At 39.4% G+C, this 18626-nt stretch overlaps 2 protein-coding genes across 3 annotated transcripts; one reads left to right on the top strand and one right to left on the bottom strand.

Annotated features, from left to right (window-relative positions):
* Nucleotides 1-7108: 7108 nt before the first annotated feature.
* Nucleotides 7109-10748, top strand: LOC111788552 (leucine-rich repeat transmembrane protein kinase family protein). The gene is made up of 2 exons (XM_023668912.2): nt 7109-10075; nt 10185-10748. Exons 1-2 carry the CDS (start codon nt 7543-7545, stop codon nt 10496-10498), a joined length of 2847 nt encoding a protein of 948 aa, XP_023524680.2. The 5' UTR covers nt 7109-7542; the 3' UTR covers nt 10499-10748.
* Nucleotides 10708-13642, bottom strand: LOC111788553 (dihydrolipoyllysine-residue acetyltransferase component 5 of pyruvate dehydrogenase complex, chloroplastic). Of its 2 annotated transcripts, XM_023668913.2 has the most exons (7): nt 12659-13642; nt 12275-12466; nt 12095-12182; nt 11729-11799; nt 11530-11613; nt 11356-11446; nt 10708-10939 (listed from the first exon to the last, which is right to left on the bottom strand). In XM_023668913.2, the coding sequence occupies exons 1-7, from the start codon at nt 13505-13507 to the stop codon at nt 10923-10925; spliced, it is 1392 nt and encodes a 463-aa protein (XP_023524681.2). In that variant the 5' UTR covers nt 13508-13642; the 3' UTR covers nt 10708-10922. The 2 variants fall into 2 exon arrangements, with proteins under 2 accessions (XP_023524681.2, XP_023524682.2); XM_023668914.2 differs by lacking the exon at nt 10708-10939 and having other exon boundaries at nt 11145-11446; nt 12659-13640.
* Between the last annotated feature and the right edge of the window lie 4984 nt (nt 13643-18626).

The raw sequence follows: 18626 nt of genomic DNA, 5'->3' as shown, positions 1-18626 counted from the left end.
GCCGACGCGCTGAGTCGGAAGGGCGAACATGCAGCCCTGTGCATGTTAGCCCACATTCACTCAAGTAAGATCGATGGATCGATGCGCGACATCATCAAAGAACATTTACATAAAGACCCATCGGCCAAAGCCGTCGTCGAACTAGCTAAAGCTGGGAAGACACGACAGTTTTGGGTCGAGGGAGACCTTCTAATGACTAAAGAAAACAAATTATACGTCCCAAGAACGGGAGAACTGAGAAAGAAGCTCATTCAGGAATGTCACGATACTTTATGAGTCGGACACCCTGGGTGACAAAGAACATATGCCCTAATAAAAAAGGGGTACTTCTGGCCAAATATGCGGGACGACATCATGTAGTACACCAAGATGTGCCTCATCTGCCAACCGGACAAAGTCGAGAAAGCCAAAGTCTCGGGACTCTTGGAACCTTTACCTGTGCCAACAAGGCCTTGGAAAAGTGTGTCTCTAGACTTCATAACACACCTCCCAAAATTTGGGGAGTATGACGCCATCTTGGTTATCGTAGATCGGTTCTTGAAATATGCAATGTTCGTCCCCACTCCCAAATTATGCTCGGCTGAACTAACAGCCCAACTATTTTTCAAACACATTGTAAAGTTATGGGGCATTCCATCGAGCATCATCAGTGATAGGGATGGTAGATTCATTGGCACATTCTGGACTGAATTATTCGCCTTCTTGGGAACGACTTTAAACATCTCCTCGAGCTATCATCCTCAAACCGATGGACAGACGGAATGGTTCAACTGCTTGCTCGAAGAATACTTACGTCACTTTGTCGACGCTCGCCAGAAGAACTGGATACAACTGGTAGATGTCACCCAATTCTGTTTCAATTGTCAAACGAGCTCGTCTATGAGAAAGAGTCCCTTCGAAATTGTAAGTGGACGACAACAGGCCTTGCCCCATATTATTGATCATCCTTGTGTAGAAAAAAACCCTCAAGCTCAAAACTTCACAAGAGAATGGAAGCAGACAACAGATATAGCCCGAGCATATTTAGAGAAAGCTTTCAAGCATATGAAGAAGTGGGCGGACAAGAAACGTCACCCCCTCCAATTCCGAGCAGGAGATCAAGTCCTCATCAAGTTGAGACTAGAACAGATCAGATTACGCAGCCGAAAGAACCAGAGACTAGTTCGAAAATATGAAGGCCCGGTTGAAGTCCTTAAAAAGATCGGGGCTGCCTCTTACAGAGTTGCGCTACCCAGATGGATGAATATCCACCTAGTAATTCATGTGAGCAACTTGAAGCCCTATCACCTTGACCCAGACGACGACCAGCAAAATATAATTACAAGACCGAGCATCGATCTGAAATAAAGAGACACTAAAGAAATAGAGGAGATCCTAGCCAACAGGGTTAGAAAGATAGGAAGACTCGTACGGACAATTCGTGAATTTCTTGTCAAATGGAAGAATCTCCGTATGGAGGAAACCAGCTGGGAACGCACCGAAGATCTGGACTCCGCCGCCACCCACATCGCCAGATTTGAAAGTAGTTGGTTTACAGGAACGTCAACCAATTAGGTGGGGGAGGATGTCACGGTCATGCTCGTCCAAGGCATGTTGCCCATGGTCGCATGCCCATGACAAGCCAAACCCTTTTTGTCTTTTCATATTCCAGTGTTTTACTTTTGTATTTATAGGAAGTATGACATTTCAGAAATATCATGTCTAGGCCTGCCAAAATGTACTATAGGGGGATACAACTAGTTGTCAACTTCTCCCTACCCAAAATTATATACTGTGAGCTATTGTTATTTCTCTCTTGCTTACTTATATAACGTCTCTTTCAAAAATCTCTCTTTCGAAAATCTCTCTCTGCCCTCATTTTCTAAAATCGAAGCCAGAGGCTCGAGCATACGTCGCTTGGCCGTAGGCTGTTGTTGTTAATATAACACATGCGGAAGCAATTTGGATCTTAGGCACTTTTAGAACATCAATGATAGTAAATAACTAGCATGTTCATAAGTATTAAAACTTAATTAGTTTAGATACTAACCATTTGTAGTTCAAACTTCTTTTTCCTCACGAACCGGTTTCGAACCACCACTAGTGTCTTCTCCACTATCATCTGGCCTTAGAACGGGATTGTGGAATCTGGTGAGTGACTAAACTTGGGAGGGATTTTGTATATGTGAAGAGAGTGTTTGTGAGAGGTTTTTCTCAAGATTTTCCACCAAGAAGAAGAAGACCTTCCATGTACCATGATCACTCTATTTAAAGAGTCATGTTTGCATGTTCATGCAAATTTGAGATCACCAAATTTTGACACTTAAAATTCCACTCAAATGTTTGGGATTATGTGGCAAGCATGCATGTTTGAGTTAACCAAATTTTGACACTCAAAATTCCACTCAAACTTGTGGGGTTTATTTGGCAAACATGCAAGCTTGGTTAAACCAAATTTTGACACCTCAAAATTCCACTAACATGGATTTTTCCATTAGATGAAAGTCAACATTTTGACTTTCTTCATTTTAATTCAACAATTAATTTGAATAATGAATTTCAAATTAAAGTACATTAAATGATTAATTAAACTATTTAATTAATATTTAATATTAATTCAAATGTCAATCCCAATCAATTCCGACACATAATTGATTAAGATATTTAAATCTTATTTAAATATCTCAGATTCTCTCTTTTCGTTTAATTCGTAAATAAAACAAAATTGCGGTTAAATATATCGTATATATGTAACGCATATTCCCTAATTTGAATTCGAACACTTCGAACTCACTCGTCACACTGTTCTTTTGTTTAGTCCGATATGAGCTAGCAGAGGGACCTAATGGACCTATAGATCATGGGCTCCAACGATCCAAGATTAACCGATTAAACTCATTAACCTGGTTAACCAACATTCGTTAACTACTAGGACACTCCACTATAGCCTAGTAGTTGCACTCCCCTCACTATAGATATATTTCTGTCCATCTGATATAACCATGATTAGTAAGTCGATCCTTCACAGGTTGTTCGTAACTAGAGCTGGGTCAATTTACCGTTTTACCCCTGAAGTTACTTCTTGTTTCTTATCTCTCACTGATCCTCTAATGAACAATTGGTTTGTGGTCCAACCAGTAAACCGAATCCCTCCCAGGCCAATGAGAGGGTGGGGCCCCTTGTTCAAGACCTGGAGTCAGTGCTTTACCTTTCTTCTATCCCTAAAAGTGGGTAGGAGTGAATTCCGTCTTGCACCCCACGTCCCCAGCCATTCACCCAGTCTTACCCCTGAAATGGGAGGCCTGTTGAGTCGGCGAACTAGAGCCACTCTCACCCATGCAAATCTAAGGATAATTTCGAATAAACAGGAGTTCATGGTTAGCTCAGGATTAAAACCGAGTTACCTAGATTATCGAATGAAAAGAAAATCAGTCTCAACAGTAAACGACTTTATAAAGTGAGAGTGGTTTTCTTCATGGTCCGATCTTATGTAATACTCATTGCATAGGACGCCCCCACTCACATGTCTCCACATGCACAATTTAGTGATCACATTGTTTATATCATATACAAAAGTGGGCTGCATCCATAGTGTCCCCAGAATAAGGTACTCAGCCTTATCCTTATACTATAGATCATTTTGACTATATACTTGAACTTGATCCACTCTTATGTCTCTACATATAGTTCAAGTAATCATACTATAGCCAGAGTGTTATTAGTTTATTGGATTTAGATTAATGATCGTAAAGTTCACTTTATTCAATAACAATTTTTACTGAATAAACATCAATAATAACTTTATTGAAAATAGAATATATCTTTGTTTACAAACTATGAGTTTTAGGACATAAAACCTAACATAGGCGACGCAAGAACAAATTGGCTTAGCTCACTTGTCGTTGGAAAGTGAGTGTCGCACAATCACAAGTCCGCTGCCATCAAAAGTGCGATTGTGACATCTAGCAGGGTAGCGACTCTGAGGGCATATGCATAATCACTAAATACGTGAGCCACTAAATCCTTGGACCTCTTCGTGGAGACCCATGATAAGGCGAACAATCCTCTTCTTCTCCGTGTCCACTAAGACACAAACTTGAATAATTTGTTGAACTCTATGTCGTACTCCTCCACTAATTTATCTCTTTATTTGAGACTTAGAAAGGTTGCATGGTTCTGGTACATGGTTACAATTGGATAATACTTTTCAAAAAATGCCTCTCTGAATTGAGACTAAGTGATGGTTTCTTTGCTCGTGGTCCTTGTTTGGGAGGCCGTCTTCCACTAGAAATGCACCTCACTTAGCAACATGGAAGTGCTATGAACTTTATTCATTTAAGGAAACTTGATACACTAGTAGGTTGTCTCTATAGCCTCCAATCGTGATTCAACTACGACAGGATCCACCTTCCCTCCATCAAAAGTTGGTGGATTAAGCTTCATGAATGATCGAGCCAATCGAAGTTTCTATTGTTATCTTCATAAAGGACTATAAGGCCTCTAGAGTAAATATGATGGTCGATTAGATCAGAAATACATCCTAATTTGAAATTAGCCTATACTAGGTTTCAGTCTCAATGTTGTGAGGATGGAGCATCACGACCTCAATGTTCTACCACCATGCCTTGTGTTTCCGGTGTTTGAACATCATCTTCTAGGAAGTATGATATATCATAAAAGAATATCTATGATCACTACTAAGGCAACTTATACATCATCGTATCTCTAAACTTAAGTAGATAACCTATGTTGGGAATGAACGCTTCATTCGCATAGCAGAAGCGTTGGAATCGGCTTTTACTTTATTTAAAATTAAACAAAATAAAAAAGTTAAGCAAACTTACTAGGAAAAATATGGAGAAAGTTATTAACCTAAAGATTATAAGATCTAATAATACAAAATTAATTAATTAATCAATTTCCATTCATTAACTATAGGTTATTATAAACTTAGAGTCGCATTTTTATGCATTGTATGATAAGTTGTGTCCATTGTTATAATCGTTATAAGCAAGTCGATCCATCACGAGTTTTCATAATTACAATTAGGATAAAAGATCATGTTTACCTCTGTAATTACATTTTTCACCTTAAGTACCCATGGTTTTGTGACGAACAATTTGTTTATGATCTAATCATAAACCAAGTCCTTCTTGGGCATATAAGAGGGTGATACCCAATTGTTTAAGTCTCAAAATCGGCACTTAAGGGTTGTCTACTTACCCTATATGAGAAGGAGTGAATTCCATCTCGTGAAATTATGTTCCCACCTTCTTATTTGGTGAAGTACCTGAAATGGTAGGCATATTGAATTGGTTGCAAAAGTCACTAGCACCCTTTACAGGTACGAGTTCATAATTCACTCAAGATTAAGATCGAGTCACATATAATATCTTATGAAATATTAATTTTCTAAATAAAAAGAGATTAAATATTTCGTGGTCCAGTCTTACACAAACTTATTGTATAGGATATATCTCCACTTACGTATCTCCACATAAATGATTTGGATCGAATCATTTATAACAATTATAAAGTGGGTCGTATCAATAATATTACCACAATAAGACACTCAACCTTATTCATATACTATAGACCCTTTAAGTTATTCTTTGGGTATGATTCTATGGTATGTCAACCATAGTTCAAAGATTACTCACAAGTTTCCTTTAGAACTTGAGGACTAAAATGGCTGAAACAGTTTTGCCCGATTCAAGTTCTTAAATGCCACATTCGGGGAAGAAAAAGAATTCAATTAGAAGAAAAAGAATTCAATTAGAGGTTTGTGGCATGAATTCATCCAACAAGACCCCTTTCATTAGATTCTTAGGAGTTTAAGGAGCAAACGAAGCTTAAGGAGCTCCAAATATAGAGTAATTGAAGAAGTCATTTATGAGCAAGTTTTTGAACCATTAGAAGAAATTCAAAATTCAATCCCTAAGCTCCATGTCGTTGCTTAAATCTTATTCCTTTAACTTCGTGATGATAAGATAATTTTTTTTTTCTTATGAAAAGAGTCGAGAGATAAACAGGTCTAAAATACTATACCCATTAAAGGTTGTTTCTATAAGCTTAAGAAGTGCGTTAACCAATAGGAAGAAGAATTGGGTAAGCTTCGACAAGGAAGTTGGTTTCCAAGAGATGTTGTCCCGCCAATATCTTCATCTAAAGTATATGAGAGACCATGAAACCAGCCATACCTCTTTCTTGCAACGTCCTCTGCAAATTTGTAGAAGAAATCGATGAGAGAAAAGAAACGTACGAGGTGGTGGGAGGTAAGTTTTAGACGTATCTTGCCACAGTCTCAACTGAACCGACCACATCAACGTCTTCAACCTTCAACAAATCATGTACAGAATACAGTGAATTGCTCTAACATATAATTCATCACGTTTTTAATTATAGTTCTCACGTGACATTCTTCATTAAATCATATTTGGATAATCCACGTGCTTTCAATTACATTTCATACACACAATTTCTTTAATAAGTCATGTTTTAGTCATCTCATTAGTCTTAAATACTCCACTGTAACTCTTAAGTGAATATGGTCAAAATCAACTCAAAATACAAAGAAAAACTAAACTAATTTAGTCACTTATCTCCGACCAAATTGGTCATTCCTCACATTCCTTATGCATCTTCTATTTTCCTTGTCAACGATGAACGTACAATTTCTCAGCATTAGCAACATGCATGAATTCAACAATGATAATCATTAACTGCACCTAATCTATTGGTAATTAGCAAGAAAATAATCCGAATTGAAGAAAAGAGGAAGGGCTAACCAAAATCAGTGAACAACACATCGAAAATTTAGAACATCAGTAAGACACAAGATTAACTACGAATCGCCAATGGTTGCACACGATGGAAACGATAACGAAATGAATCAATTACATCCTAGGTTTGATTAGACTTTGTACTTTAGTTGATTAGAAGAAAAAAAAAAAAAAAAAAAAAAAAACCTCATTATCAATGATGTCAATCGCGAGCCACTTGAATCGGCGACCGAAGATATTTGTCAAATAGTTCTTTTTTATTATTATTTCTTTTGTTCTATTGGGTAATACACAAATCATAACATTTAGAATCCTAAAATGAAAGGGAGATCAATAAATAAATAAATAAATAAATAACTACCAATTTTACCCTTTTATGAAAATAAACCAAAACGTGCGCAAGCCTTGGCCATGGCGACAAAGTTTGAAAAGATGTTCCACTACTACATAAAAGTATTTCGTGACATTTGGAGCAAAGATGGGTTGAATTTCCACGCGGGTTTGAATGCCAAAACCCCACAAATTCAAACGTTGAAGCGGAGACTTGGAATTCCAAACCACTGTGGACTCTGTGGCGCTCAAAAATCCTCAACCATGTTCATCCAGGTCGTCGTCTTCGTCTTCGTCTTCCCTTTCAATCCATCACTCTTTTCTTCACTTCACACCATTTTCTTCCCCCCTTAACTTAAACTCCATCTTCATCCCCTTCTTCATTTCCCTCTCAATCCAATTCCATCACTAACCATTTTGCGACAATCAATTTCCCCGATCACCGCTACAAATGCTGCGTTTATCCCCAGCTTTGTATCCCCTCTTCTCTTTGTTCTTCATCTCTTGTTTCCCCTTTCTGAAATCTGAGCTCCCTGCAACTCAACGTGCTACCTTGCTTGATCTCTCTAAGCTTCTCGGTTCTTGGGATGTCGACAAGAACCCTAATCCATGTTCGTGGAAGGGGGTTGGATGCAATTTTGATAACTCCTCTGTTACTAACATTACTCTCTCTGGATCTTCTCTTTCTTCCGACGACGTTTTGCCTGTTATTTGCCAGATTGATACTCTACAGGCACTCGATGTCTCACACAACAGCTTGAATCATATTCCGGAGAAATTTATCGAACTTTGTGGAGCGATTTCTGGGTTGAGATTGCTGAATTTCAGCAACAACAGGTTAGTTGGTCCTTTGCCTTCTTTTGTTGGGTTTAAGAGGTTGGAGATATTGGATTTGTCTTTCAATTGCATGAATGGAAACATTGATTTGCAGTTGGATGAACTGGTTAGCCTTAAATCTTTGAATCTTAGTTCCAATAGTTTCAGTGGCCCTCTTCCTACTAAAATTGGAAGGGACAGGGCCTTAGAACAGCTCCAGCTTTCTAAGAATCAATTTCGAGGGACAATCTCAGAAGATATTGTTAGATATATGAACTTGACATTTATTGATATGAGTTCAAATTATCTTTCTGGGTCTCTTCCTCTGCTAATTGGGAATCTCTCCAAGTTGGAGTTTCTTATTCTATCTGCAAATAAGTTAAGTGGAGAAATTCCAGAAAGTGTGTCAAGAATCAGCTCTCTTGTGAGATTAGCAGCTCACGAAAATAGATTTATTGGTAATCTTCCTATTGGGATAACAAATTATGTCAAGAATTTAGATCTTAGTTACAATAATATCAGTGGTTCCATTCCAGTAGGGCTCTTATCCAAACCACAACTAGAAACTGTGGATTTGTCTCATAATGAATTAGAAGGGCCTATTCCTGGAGATGTATCTTCCAGTTCTATCTTGGTTAGGTTGAGACTGGGAAGCAATATGTTGAATGGGACAATCCCTGCAACATTTGGAAAACTTCAGAAATTGATGTACTTAGAATTGGACAATAATAAGCTGACCGGTGTGATACCTAACGAGTTAGGCGCTTGCAAGATTCTGTTGCTGTTGAATTTGGCTCAGAATAATCTGGAGGGAAGGTTACCATCACAGTTGGGGAATCTTCAAGGTCTTCAAGCCTTGAGACTTGAATCCAATAACCTGTCTGGAGAACTTCCATTAGAGATTATGCAACTAAGAGAACTGATGATTCTAAATCTTGGTTGGAACTCTCTCAATGGTTCGATACCACATTCTATATCGGTCTTAAACAGGCTTGTTAACTTGAATTTACAGGGTAACTATTTCGTTGGTGCCATACCTGATACGATTCGTGAGATGAGTTCATTGATGGAACTCCAACTGGGTGGAAATCAATTAACGAATCCAATTCCAAAAATGCCAGAGAAGTTGCAGATTGCTTTGAATCTAAGCAGCAATCGTTTTGAAGGGCTGATTCCGAAGTCTTTTGTTGGACTTACTAGCTTGGAAGTGTTGGACCTCTCAAACAACCAGTTTTCTGGTGAGATTCCTGCGTATTTGGTTCAATTGGTATCATTGACAGAACTGAGCCTTACTAACAATCAGCTCTCTGGCGTTATTCCTCCGTTTAGGACTTGGGTTTTGCTCGACACGAAAGGAAATCCAAATCTCATCCCTTATACTACGTCAATTGATACTTCTCCTCCTCTTCGAAAGAAGAGAAAACCGATCATTGCGGCAATTGGCGTTGTGATTGTAGCTTTGTTTATTTCTGCCGCATTCGTAATTTTTATTTTCGTCATGACAAAACGTTATTATAAGGGAAATGTCCATGATTCTGAAGGGGAAGTTCCTCCTACTGCAATGGTTATTCAGGGGAAACTATTGTCTCTCAATGTCATCCACCGCTCAAATATCGACTTTTCTGAAGCCATGGAGGCAGTGTCTGACCCTTCTAACATTGACATGAAAACTCGGCTTTGTACGTACTACAAAGTTGTCATGCCTCGTGGATCAAGCTATTATGTCAAGAAGCTCAAATGGAATGACAAAATAGTTCAGCCGGGAAGTCGGGATAAGTTTGGGAAGGAAATGGAGGTCCTTGGGAGACTTAACAATTCAAATATCATGACTCCTCTAGCTTACGTTTTGACCACTGAGAGTACTTACCTATTCTTCGAATATGCTCCCAAAGGCACCCTTTTTGATAATCTACATGGTAGCTTGGGAAACGTCCTTGATTGGTCAAGTCGATACAGCATAGCTATAGGAGCAGCTCAGGGTCTCACATTTCTGCACGGATGTGCTTCTGGTCCTGTTCTTCTCCTTGATTTATCAAGTAAAAACATTTTTCTCAAGTCCCTCAAGGAGCCTCAAATAGGTGACATCGAACTTTGCAAGGTGATTGATCCCTCAAAGAGCACCGGAAGCCTTTCAATGGTTCCTGGTTCTGTTGGCTACATTCCTCCAGGTAAATGAACTGTTGCTTTATATTCAAAAATCAAAACTTGACTTGGCAGGTCTATCATATCCATTGTGACTACTATTTTTGTTCTTATTTGTTTTTGGTGTGATTGCAGAGTATGCTTACACAATGAGGGTATCACCGGCTGGCAACGTCTACAGTTTTGGAGTGATTTTACTCGAATTACTAACGGGAAAGACAGCAATTAGTGAGGGAGCCGAGTTGGTGAAGACTGTGTTAGGTTACCACTCTAAGCAGAATCAGAAATGGGAGCTGCAAATTCTGGACAACAGTATCAGCAAAACATCACCCTACGTTCGAAGCCAGATGGGTGCAGTCCTTGAAGTAGCTATTTCATGTGTGTCGCCTTCACCCGAATCAAGGCCAAAAATGAAGACTGTCCTGAGAATGCTCCTTAATGCAAGATAAAATAGACTGCTTCTGCATACTATGGAGGACTGGAAAACGGCTGTGATAATCTTACCTCTAGTTATCTAGTGTGGGTTACCTTTTGAGTGTCTACTTTATGCAAAATATAAAGCAATAGAATAGAAATATGATAAGTCTTCATGTTGTATATTTATCTATCAATAAGAATGTATATGTATGTATATATAAGTGTTTGAAGGCTAAAGATCAAAGGAAAACAAGAAGATTAGGGTTGATATTTTCATTAGAAGTAGAGTATTCAGTGGCTACTTGGGTGAATGAGAAAATGAACTTCAAAATATGACATGTAGAGTTGAAAATAAAGAGAACAAGTCCTACACTGACCTTAGTATAATGGGTTGGATAATACAACAAAATCCTTTCACTATGCACATTGAGAATGAGCTTTGGCGCAGCAAGAAACTCATGCAAGCTTGCTACCTGTTCATCAAATGATACAAAAACTCGAGCAAACATATTAAATAAATGTAGCCTTGTAGGTGATGGAACAAATCTACAATTTTGTCTATCAAAATTGTTCGAAATGCCAAAAGAAAGACTTTGTTAAATAAGTTTATGAATTCCATGTGGATTTAAAGCTATCAGTACAACTTCATTTTCAAGAAGAAAGCAAAAAGAAAAAACATAAGCAATTGTTCATCCTTCAAAATTTTGCTTCTATTCTTCACAAAACATGGGCAACACACTCGGAAAATAATTTCTTACTTTCTACCACTTTCCGGGAGATTACATCTAACTCAAATTCGTGTGAAAGATACATCAATTCATAAGAAAAAAACTAAAGAGAATAAAGAAAGGGGGGTGTTTAAGATGCAAGTAAAACTATAGTGTTAGACCTTTAGGTTCCTCAATGATTTTTGCCAAGGTTTGCAAGAAAGTAGCAAGGTCCGAACCGTAGATTACACGATGATCTGCTGTTACATTTACCTACAAATTTTCGAGATCCAAAAGATAAGGATTCATAGGCCTACTCTGAAAAATATACACCAAGAATAATCTGAGATTGTTACCTGCATTTGGTTTTTCTTGCCAATCCGACCATCCTTAGTACCTACAACCGTGGGGATAGATGCTCCGACTGCCATGATTGCTCCCTATATAAATGAGGTTCCTAATATTAATAACTAGGCCGAGAGAAGGGTACATGCCAGAGAGGTACCCTGGTGAAACAAAATGGGGAGAGAAAAGTAGAAGAGTAACAAAACTAACAGTTCCTGGTGGCAGAATTGCATCAAAACGATCCACACCGAACATTCCAAGATTAGAAAGAGTGAAGGTACCTGTGCAAGGAAGAGGGGAGAAATAAGAGGAGACTGAAAGTGCATATACATCTCTGATGAACTTGAAAATGCAACAAATAATGGTAAAAGTGGAATTGTAACCAAGCTACTGTGAAGAATGGTACTCTGAACCACGAAAACTACACTTACTAAACCAAATTTTACGTATTAAATCAGAATTCCTTCTCACAAGAATTAATAAAATAAAATAACTTCGCCATAGAGATGAATGCAGGTGAAGTAACAATTACTCCATATTGAATCAAGTTTCATAAATGAACTAATCAAATAGTACCAGTGTTGTATTCCTGAGGTTGCAGTTGCTTCGCTCTGGCCTTGTCAACCAACTCTTTCCACTTTCTAGACAAAGAATAAATGTCCACCTAAAGCACAAATCAAATATAAACAATCCAAGATGAAATAATTAACATATCATTTGAAAGGCAACAGAAAAACTTAAGGAGACTAAGATAACCTTATCTGCATCTTGAAGCACTGGTGTGATCAAGCCACCATCAATGGCCACGGCAACTGCAATATTGATGCTGCTATTATAAGTAAAGCTCTTACCATCCCTACAACTAGAATTTACTATAGGATGTTTAGCCAGTGCTAGTGCTGTAGCCTTTGCAAGTAACGCTGTCATAGTCACGCCCTTGGATTTAATCTAAGAACCATAAATCACCACCAATTCTTAGCAGGGCAAAAGCAAAATTCAAATTCAACCCTTTTCTAAAGAGAGTTGTATCAATTTCGAACTAGGAAATAATTCTAACTAATAACATGTCCAAAATTTATCTGAAAGGCAGATTCATAGTATTAATAAACACGATGATGGTCTCCCAATCAATTACTTTACCTTTTTGTAAAGAGCATCAAGCGCATCTGTCGTAATGGTATACCCCACTCTGAATGTGGGAACTGCAAGACTCTCAACCATGTTCCTACTCACTGCCCCTTGCATTGTGGAAAACGGTACAGTGGTTCCCAACTCCAGGGATGGCGGCGGCTGCACACTGCTTCCTGGAGCTGAAACTGACCTAGCAGCATCAGATTTCAAAACAGCTGTAGAAGCCGCAGCTTCAACATCCTTGGCCACAATTCTCCCCGATGGCCCAGACCCCAGCACTGCCACCAACTCCACATTCAACTCCTTAGCCAGCTTCTTCGCATACGAGGACGCCACAATTCTCTTCCCTCCTTCAGATGCAGGGTGAGTGGAAGCCACTACCACCGAAGCTGGCTTAGCCGCCGCAGCACCTACATTCTCAGGAATCTTCTCCGGCGGAGGTGCGGAAGGCGAAGAACCAGATGAAACATTGGCAGCTCTAGACTTAGCCTCAGAAATCTCATCCTCAGTCTCAGCCAAAAACGCTATTGCAGATCCAACAGGCGCAACGCCTCCTTCATCGACCATAATAGCAGCGAGATAGCCATCATAGAAGGTCTCGACGTCCATGTCGGCCTTATCGGACTCAACGACGACGACGCTCTCGCCCTTGGCGAGCTTGTCGCCCTCAGTCTTGATCCAGGACACAATCTTGCCCTCGGTCATGGTGGAGCTGAGAGCAGGCATGAAGATCTCGCGGATCGTGGCCTGGGGCTGGAGAGACCGCCGCCTGGGGTGGAATGGAAGCTGGAGAAAAGGCCTCCGGCGGAGAGATGGGGAGGAGCCGGCGAGGAAGGAGGTGCGGAGAAGATGAGCCATTGAAGCGAATGGAATCTAGAGAGAGAGAGAAATGGAAAATGGAGAGTGGTAACAGTTGAGAGTGAGTTTGTATGAAGGAAGCTTGAATTCTTGAACTCATCGAAATTGGGCGGAGGTCTCAACCACCTTACCTGCAAACCAAGACTTTTTTTTTTTTTTTTTTTCTTCTTCATTTTTTCCAAAAAAACATGGAAATTATGGATGAGGTATTATTTTCTTATACCATCAAACTATTTTTATTACTGAATTACAAATAAATTGATTCAAATGTTTATGGAATGATTATCTACTCTCAAATAGCGCCAATGCATTACTCAGATGAATAACCGTACTAATGTGAGTAATGTGATAGTGTATCACACTACGATACTAATGTGATCGTAGTGTGATAGTCTATCACACTACGATGAGAACCCAAGTATCTCTGGAAAGACACTAAAGATCATAAGGGTCTTGGTTAGTTCAAGTTTCATGATTAGAGAGAAAGCCACACCGATTGCTTTCAAGAATCATCATAGATATTAAGAAATTTATGTGATGTCTTTCAACCAAATCAATGTCCTATAGAGTTTAAGGATCCGGCGAACCAAAAGTTCTTAGAACAATCTTGATACGGACATCATTTTCGTCTTTGACAACATACCATCATATATCAACATGGAGGTAAATTACAAGGATCACCAAAGGAAGACCCTAAATGGTGTTGTGAAAGCACTAAACCAAATTTATGCCGTAAGTCCTATAAGTTGTAAGTGTTACCTTGCTTTTTCAATAGATCCATGAAAGGCATTGGGTGTCATATACCCTTAGTGTAAGCTTCGTTGTGACGATGTAGCAACTCAAAAAAGAAAAATGGACATAAAGATGTCCTACATTGAGATTTGGGAATAAGCAATTTTCGTGAATGACAGTTTTAAAGGAGAGGAGAATTTATAACACTCGATTCCCCGAGAATTAAATTTTCAATTTTCTTTTAAGTTTAAATTCATAAAATTTTATTGAGAAATTTAGAGGTCAAATTTTTACTTGTAAAAGAGAAAACTACCCCACAAATATAAAATATAAAAGAAAATAGAGTATTGGAAAAAAAAGTTAAAAATTTATTTTGTCCCCTAAGGGTTGTTAGTGCCATAATCAATATTATAGACTTGGGACTACATGGGCAGTTAGCTTTAAACAAGTACTTCTCTTGAGTGTAGAAATGAATTGAGGTTTACCTCGATCCCATAAACTAGTCTTGAAGGAGAATGGGGACTATACAAGTAGATGGCCTAAGGTGAGTGCACCTATTGAGTGTAGCAATAGGACAAGGGCAGAGGCTGTAATTCCGTAAATGGGTTAACGATTAGTGTATCAATTGAGTAAAATACGGATCAAGAACGACGCTACTAATTCTGTAAACCAGTCGTGAAAAGGGACTAGGAACTACACAAGTAGTTATCAAAAGACAAATGTTTCTGTGGAGCGTAGAAATAGGACAAGGCTAAAGCTGTAATCCAATAATATTATAATCCCAACTATTTCTTTTTTAGGGGTTGTTGGGTAAAGGCAGACACGTTGAATTGTTATATAACATAAAATTTAAGAAATCAAAATCAAGATTTGTTTCACCCTCTATAATGAGTTGATTTGGTTAAGTTTCAAGTTGATAAAGGGCCAAAGATTCTCCCGTTTTACTATCAAATATTGTAGTTTGTGTGTGTTTTTTTATTTATTATATTTTTTATTTTATTTTGTAAAATGACATTTAATTTATGACGGTAGGTCGTACCCAAAATAAAAATTAATTTTTTTATTTTATTTTGTAAAATGACATTTAATTTATGACGGTAGGTCGTACCCAAAATAAAAATTAATTGAGGATCTTAATTCAGTGCTTCGACACACGATAATGTACTCGATTCAATACTTTGACACCATCCCACGGTAGGTGTTATAAGACCTACAACAGAATTCGTAAGTTTTAAAAATATAAGTATCATGTACCCGGATGAAAATTTTAAATTAAGAATATATTTTTTATCAAAAAAAAAAAAATTACAATCAATGATTGTTAAAATAATTTATTCAATTTTGTTAGGTAACCTTAACTAACATGGTATGTTATTTAAATGTTATAGAAAATGTATTACCATGGTAAAGTAAAGATGCCAATGACCTGTTAAATCTTACAGTGTTCCTGGTTGTATTTGGATTTTAAAAAATTGGAAGAACATGGTAAAGATAAAGGTTATACAAAAATCAGTCAAAACATTGTCTATACAAGCAAAAATTAGTCAAAATATTGTCTATACAAGCGAAGGTATGAAGCATTTGCCTAAAAGATTATCTTACCCGATCATTAAAGGTCAAAATGAGTGATAACCTTTATAAGAATAACCAACCATTACTTTTGTATTACATTGATATGTGCTGAAAAAGCTTTAAGCCGAGGCGCATTGTTATACGTATTGATATACATACATGTTCTTACTTGTACAAGGATGATAACATTCTTTACTGTAACGACCCAGGAAAGAAAGAAAATATATATATATATATAAAATAAATAAATAAATGAAAAAAAAAAAAAAAAAAAAAAAAACTCAGTCGCCGGAAAACCCGCGAGTTTTCCGGCGACCGCCGAGTTTCGCGGAACCCACGCAAAACAACGGCCACAGCACGCCCACCCTCATCCCAGCATCTTCAGAACGCCTGCAAAGGGAGAAAAGAGAGAAAATTTCGAGAGAGAGAGAGTTCGGACAAACGTCGGCGAGTGTCCAGTTTCTCCGACGAGCCCTCAAACCACTCTTAAACCGACACCAAACGACCTGTTACTACCGTAAGAGAGATCCCTAACGAAAGCACATTAACTGAGGGTGCGTTTTGTGTTATTTCGTAAGCGTCGTCGTCGGTAACCGAGGTCGGAAAGTTAGGTTTCTTAATCGATTCTTAGATCTATGGCTTTTCGGAGCTTTTAGGCCGCAAAACTCCCAAAAAGGAAAGAAGAACGACGAACAAAGAGGAAAAGGGAAGGAAGAGGACCGAAATCGGCAACGGAAACGCCGCGGGAAGGAGAGAGAAAGCTCGCCGGAAAATCGGCCAAAGTCGGGTAAGGAAGACGAGATCCACGGATCCGGGTCAACCCGAACCCAGAACTCGGGAGAGCCAGCCCGTTCCTCCCTTGGCCTCTGCCTTCGGCCCAGCCCAACTACAGCGGCCCAAACCTCAAACCGGCCCAGAAGCTACGGTTCAGTTGAACCAACCCAGACTAGACCCACGGTCCAATTGAGCCGGCCTGCAAACCAAACACTTGCGGCCCAGCCCAGTAAGCCGAGGCCCAACGTTTAGCCTTGGCCCAGTAGCCTTCCACAGCCCGCGACCCGAACCACGACCCGAACCGGACTCCGACCCGCGCTTCAACCCGACACTACCGCCCGACGTGGCTTTCTCTGCTGCTGCCACGTGTCACACAGCGGCGCGGCAGTCCTCGGCTCGGCTCGGCGCAAATGGCTCGGGCTCCCTCCGGTGACGCTCCGGCGGCTCCAGCGGCTGTTCGGTTCGGCTCACCTGTTTTCAGCCCGGTTTCCACTGTTTCGACCCTCCCGGATCTGTTTTCGACCCCGATTAAGGTATCCGAGGCCGTTTTAGAGCCGTATTTCACATTTATTAAATTATAGGTAAATTAATTGTGAAATACTAACGGAAAGTGGTGAACGGCGTGATAGGAAACAAACCCAGCGAAGTAGGAAGCAGCTCTCACGGAACGGGAGCTTACGTTTAGCTATTTAGGGAGTACTTCGGCCGAGGCCAACCAAGTAAGTGGCCTTACTATAGGATAGGCTAAATAGATTGTATGATGCTTGATGATATGTGCCAGTTTATACATATTTTGTTGAGTGACGCTTAATATGTTTGACGCACGTTGTGGCATTATGATGAGCATGATGATTGCATGATTTTTACCTTAATATGATGATGTTTTCCATATTGAGCATGCTAGATGATGATGAGTGCCATATTGCATCATGTCGTTAGATCGACGTAGGACACAACCCTAAGAGCATGAAAAATGATATTAATATAAATATCCACGATATGCGTTACCTAGGGTAACAAAGAGATGAGACTAGAGGGTTGTGTCAGAAGAGACATTACGATGGATTTAGAGGGACCTCATGCATTTTGTATGTTCATAAGCATAGGGCTACTTCCCCTAGAGATGATGAGTGCGGACGCGCACCTTATGATGAGCGCGAATGCGCACAGGTGCGAAAGCACACAGATGAGGGTGTTCATGAGGCGCATGACACTATGGGGTTCCGCTGACCTCCGGACGTCGCTACAGATTAGCTTGACCAGAGGGTCCAGGGGGTGTGCGAGCGCCCTGGGGACTCACACTCGCACGTGTGAGTCGTGTGTAGGGAAGTACTACACATCCAATTTGTCCGAGACTGGAGGCCACCCCTAAGATGATTAGAGACAGGTCCCTATTCATGATTGCATGTGTTTGCATTAGCATGGCCCCTATAGTGGGGCCACTTACTGAGTATTTCTTCGAAATACTCAGGCCGTGTGCCATATTGTTTTTCAGGTAAAGGCAAGGCTCCCATGTACGGTTGACGATGGCATCGTGATCAGAGACTGTGGCGCGTGCATAGGATAGTTGCATATTTTGTTCCTAGTCTTGGTTAGGATAGGGCGTTTGCATTTCATTCATTTATATTAATTAATTTGTAATCGTTTTATTTTATCTTTTTGAACTCCAGCACGATATTTGAAACACGTAAGTCCGGCAGTGTTTTCCAATGTTTTAATGTATTCTGAAGTTTTTAAATTTTTCCGCTAATAAAGATGAGCATGCTTAGATTTTTATTCTGCATTAGGGATGAGCATGAGACGTTAGTGGCGACTCTAGATATGTAGAAATTTAGGGTCGTTACAGTTGGTATCAGAGCTCTAGGTTTTAGATTCTGTAGACTAGCCTACGATGTAGGCTTGGCACGCTCCACGGTCCCAACGTCGACGCCCCGTCACCATCAGGTACGCCTTGCATAAGATAAGAAAAGAGAAATGTTTTAAAACTCGCATGCATTTTTTTTATGTTGACATTACTGAAATGGTTGTGATATTCACGTAT

This window comes from Cucurbita pepo, chromosome 2, assembly GCF_057944985.1.
Source record: "Cucurbita pepo subsp. pepo isolate OVF chromosome 2, ASM5794498v1, whole genome shotgun sequence".
NCBI classification, from domain to species: Eukaryota; Viridiplantae; Streptophyta; class Magnoliopsida; order Cucurbitales; family Cucurbitaceae; genus Cucurbita; species Cucurbita pepo.
Note: the sequence above shows the minus strand (reverse complement) of the source record. Positions and strands in the feature narration are given on the sequence as shown.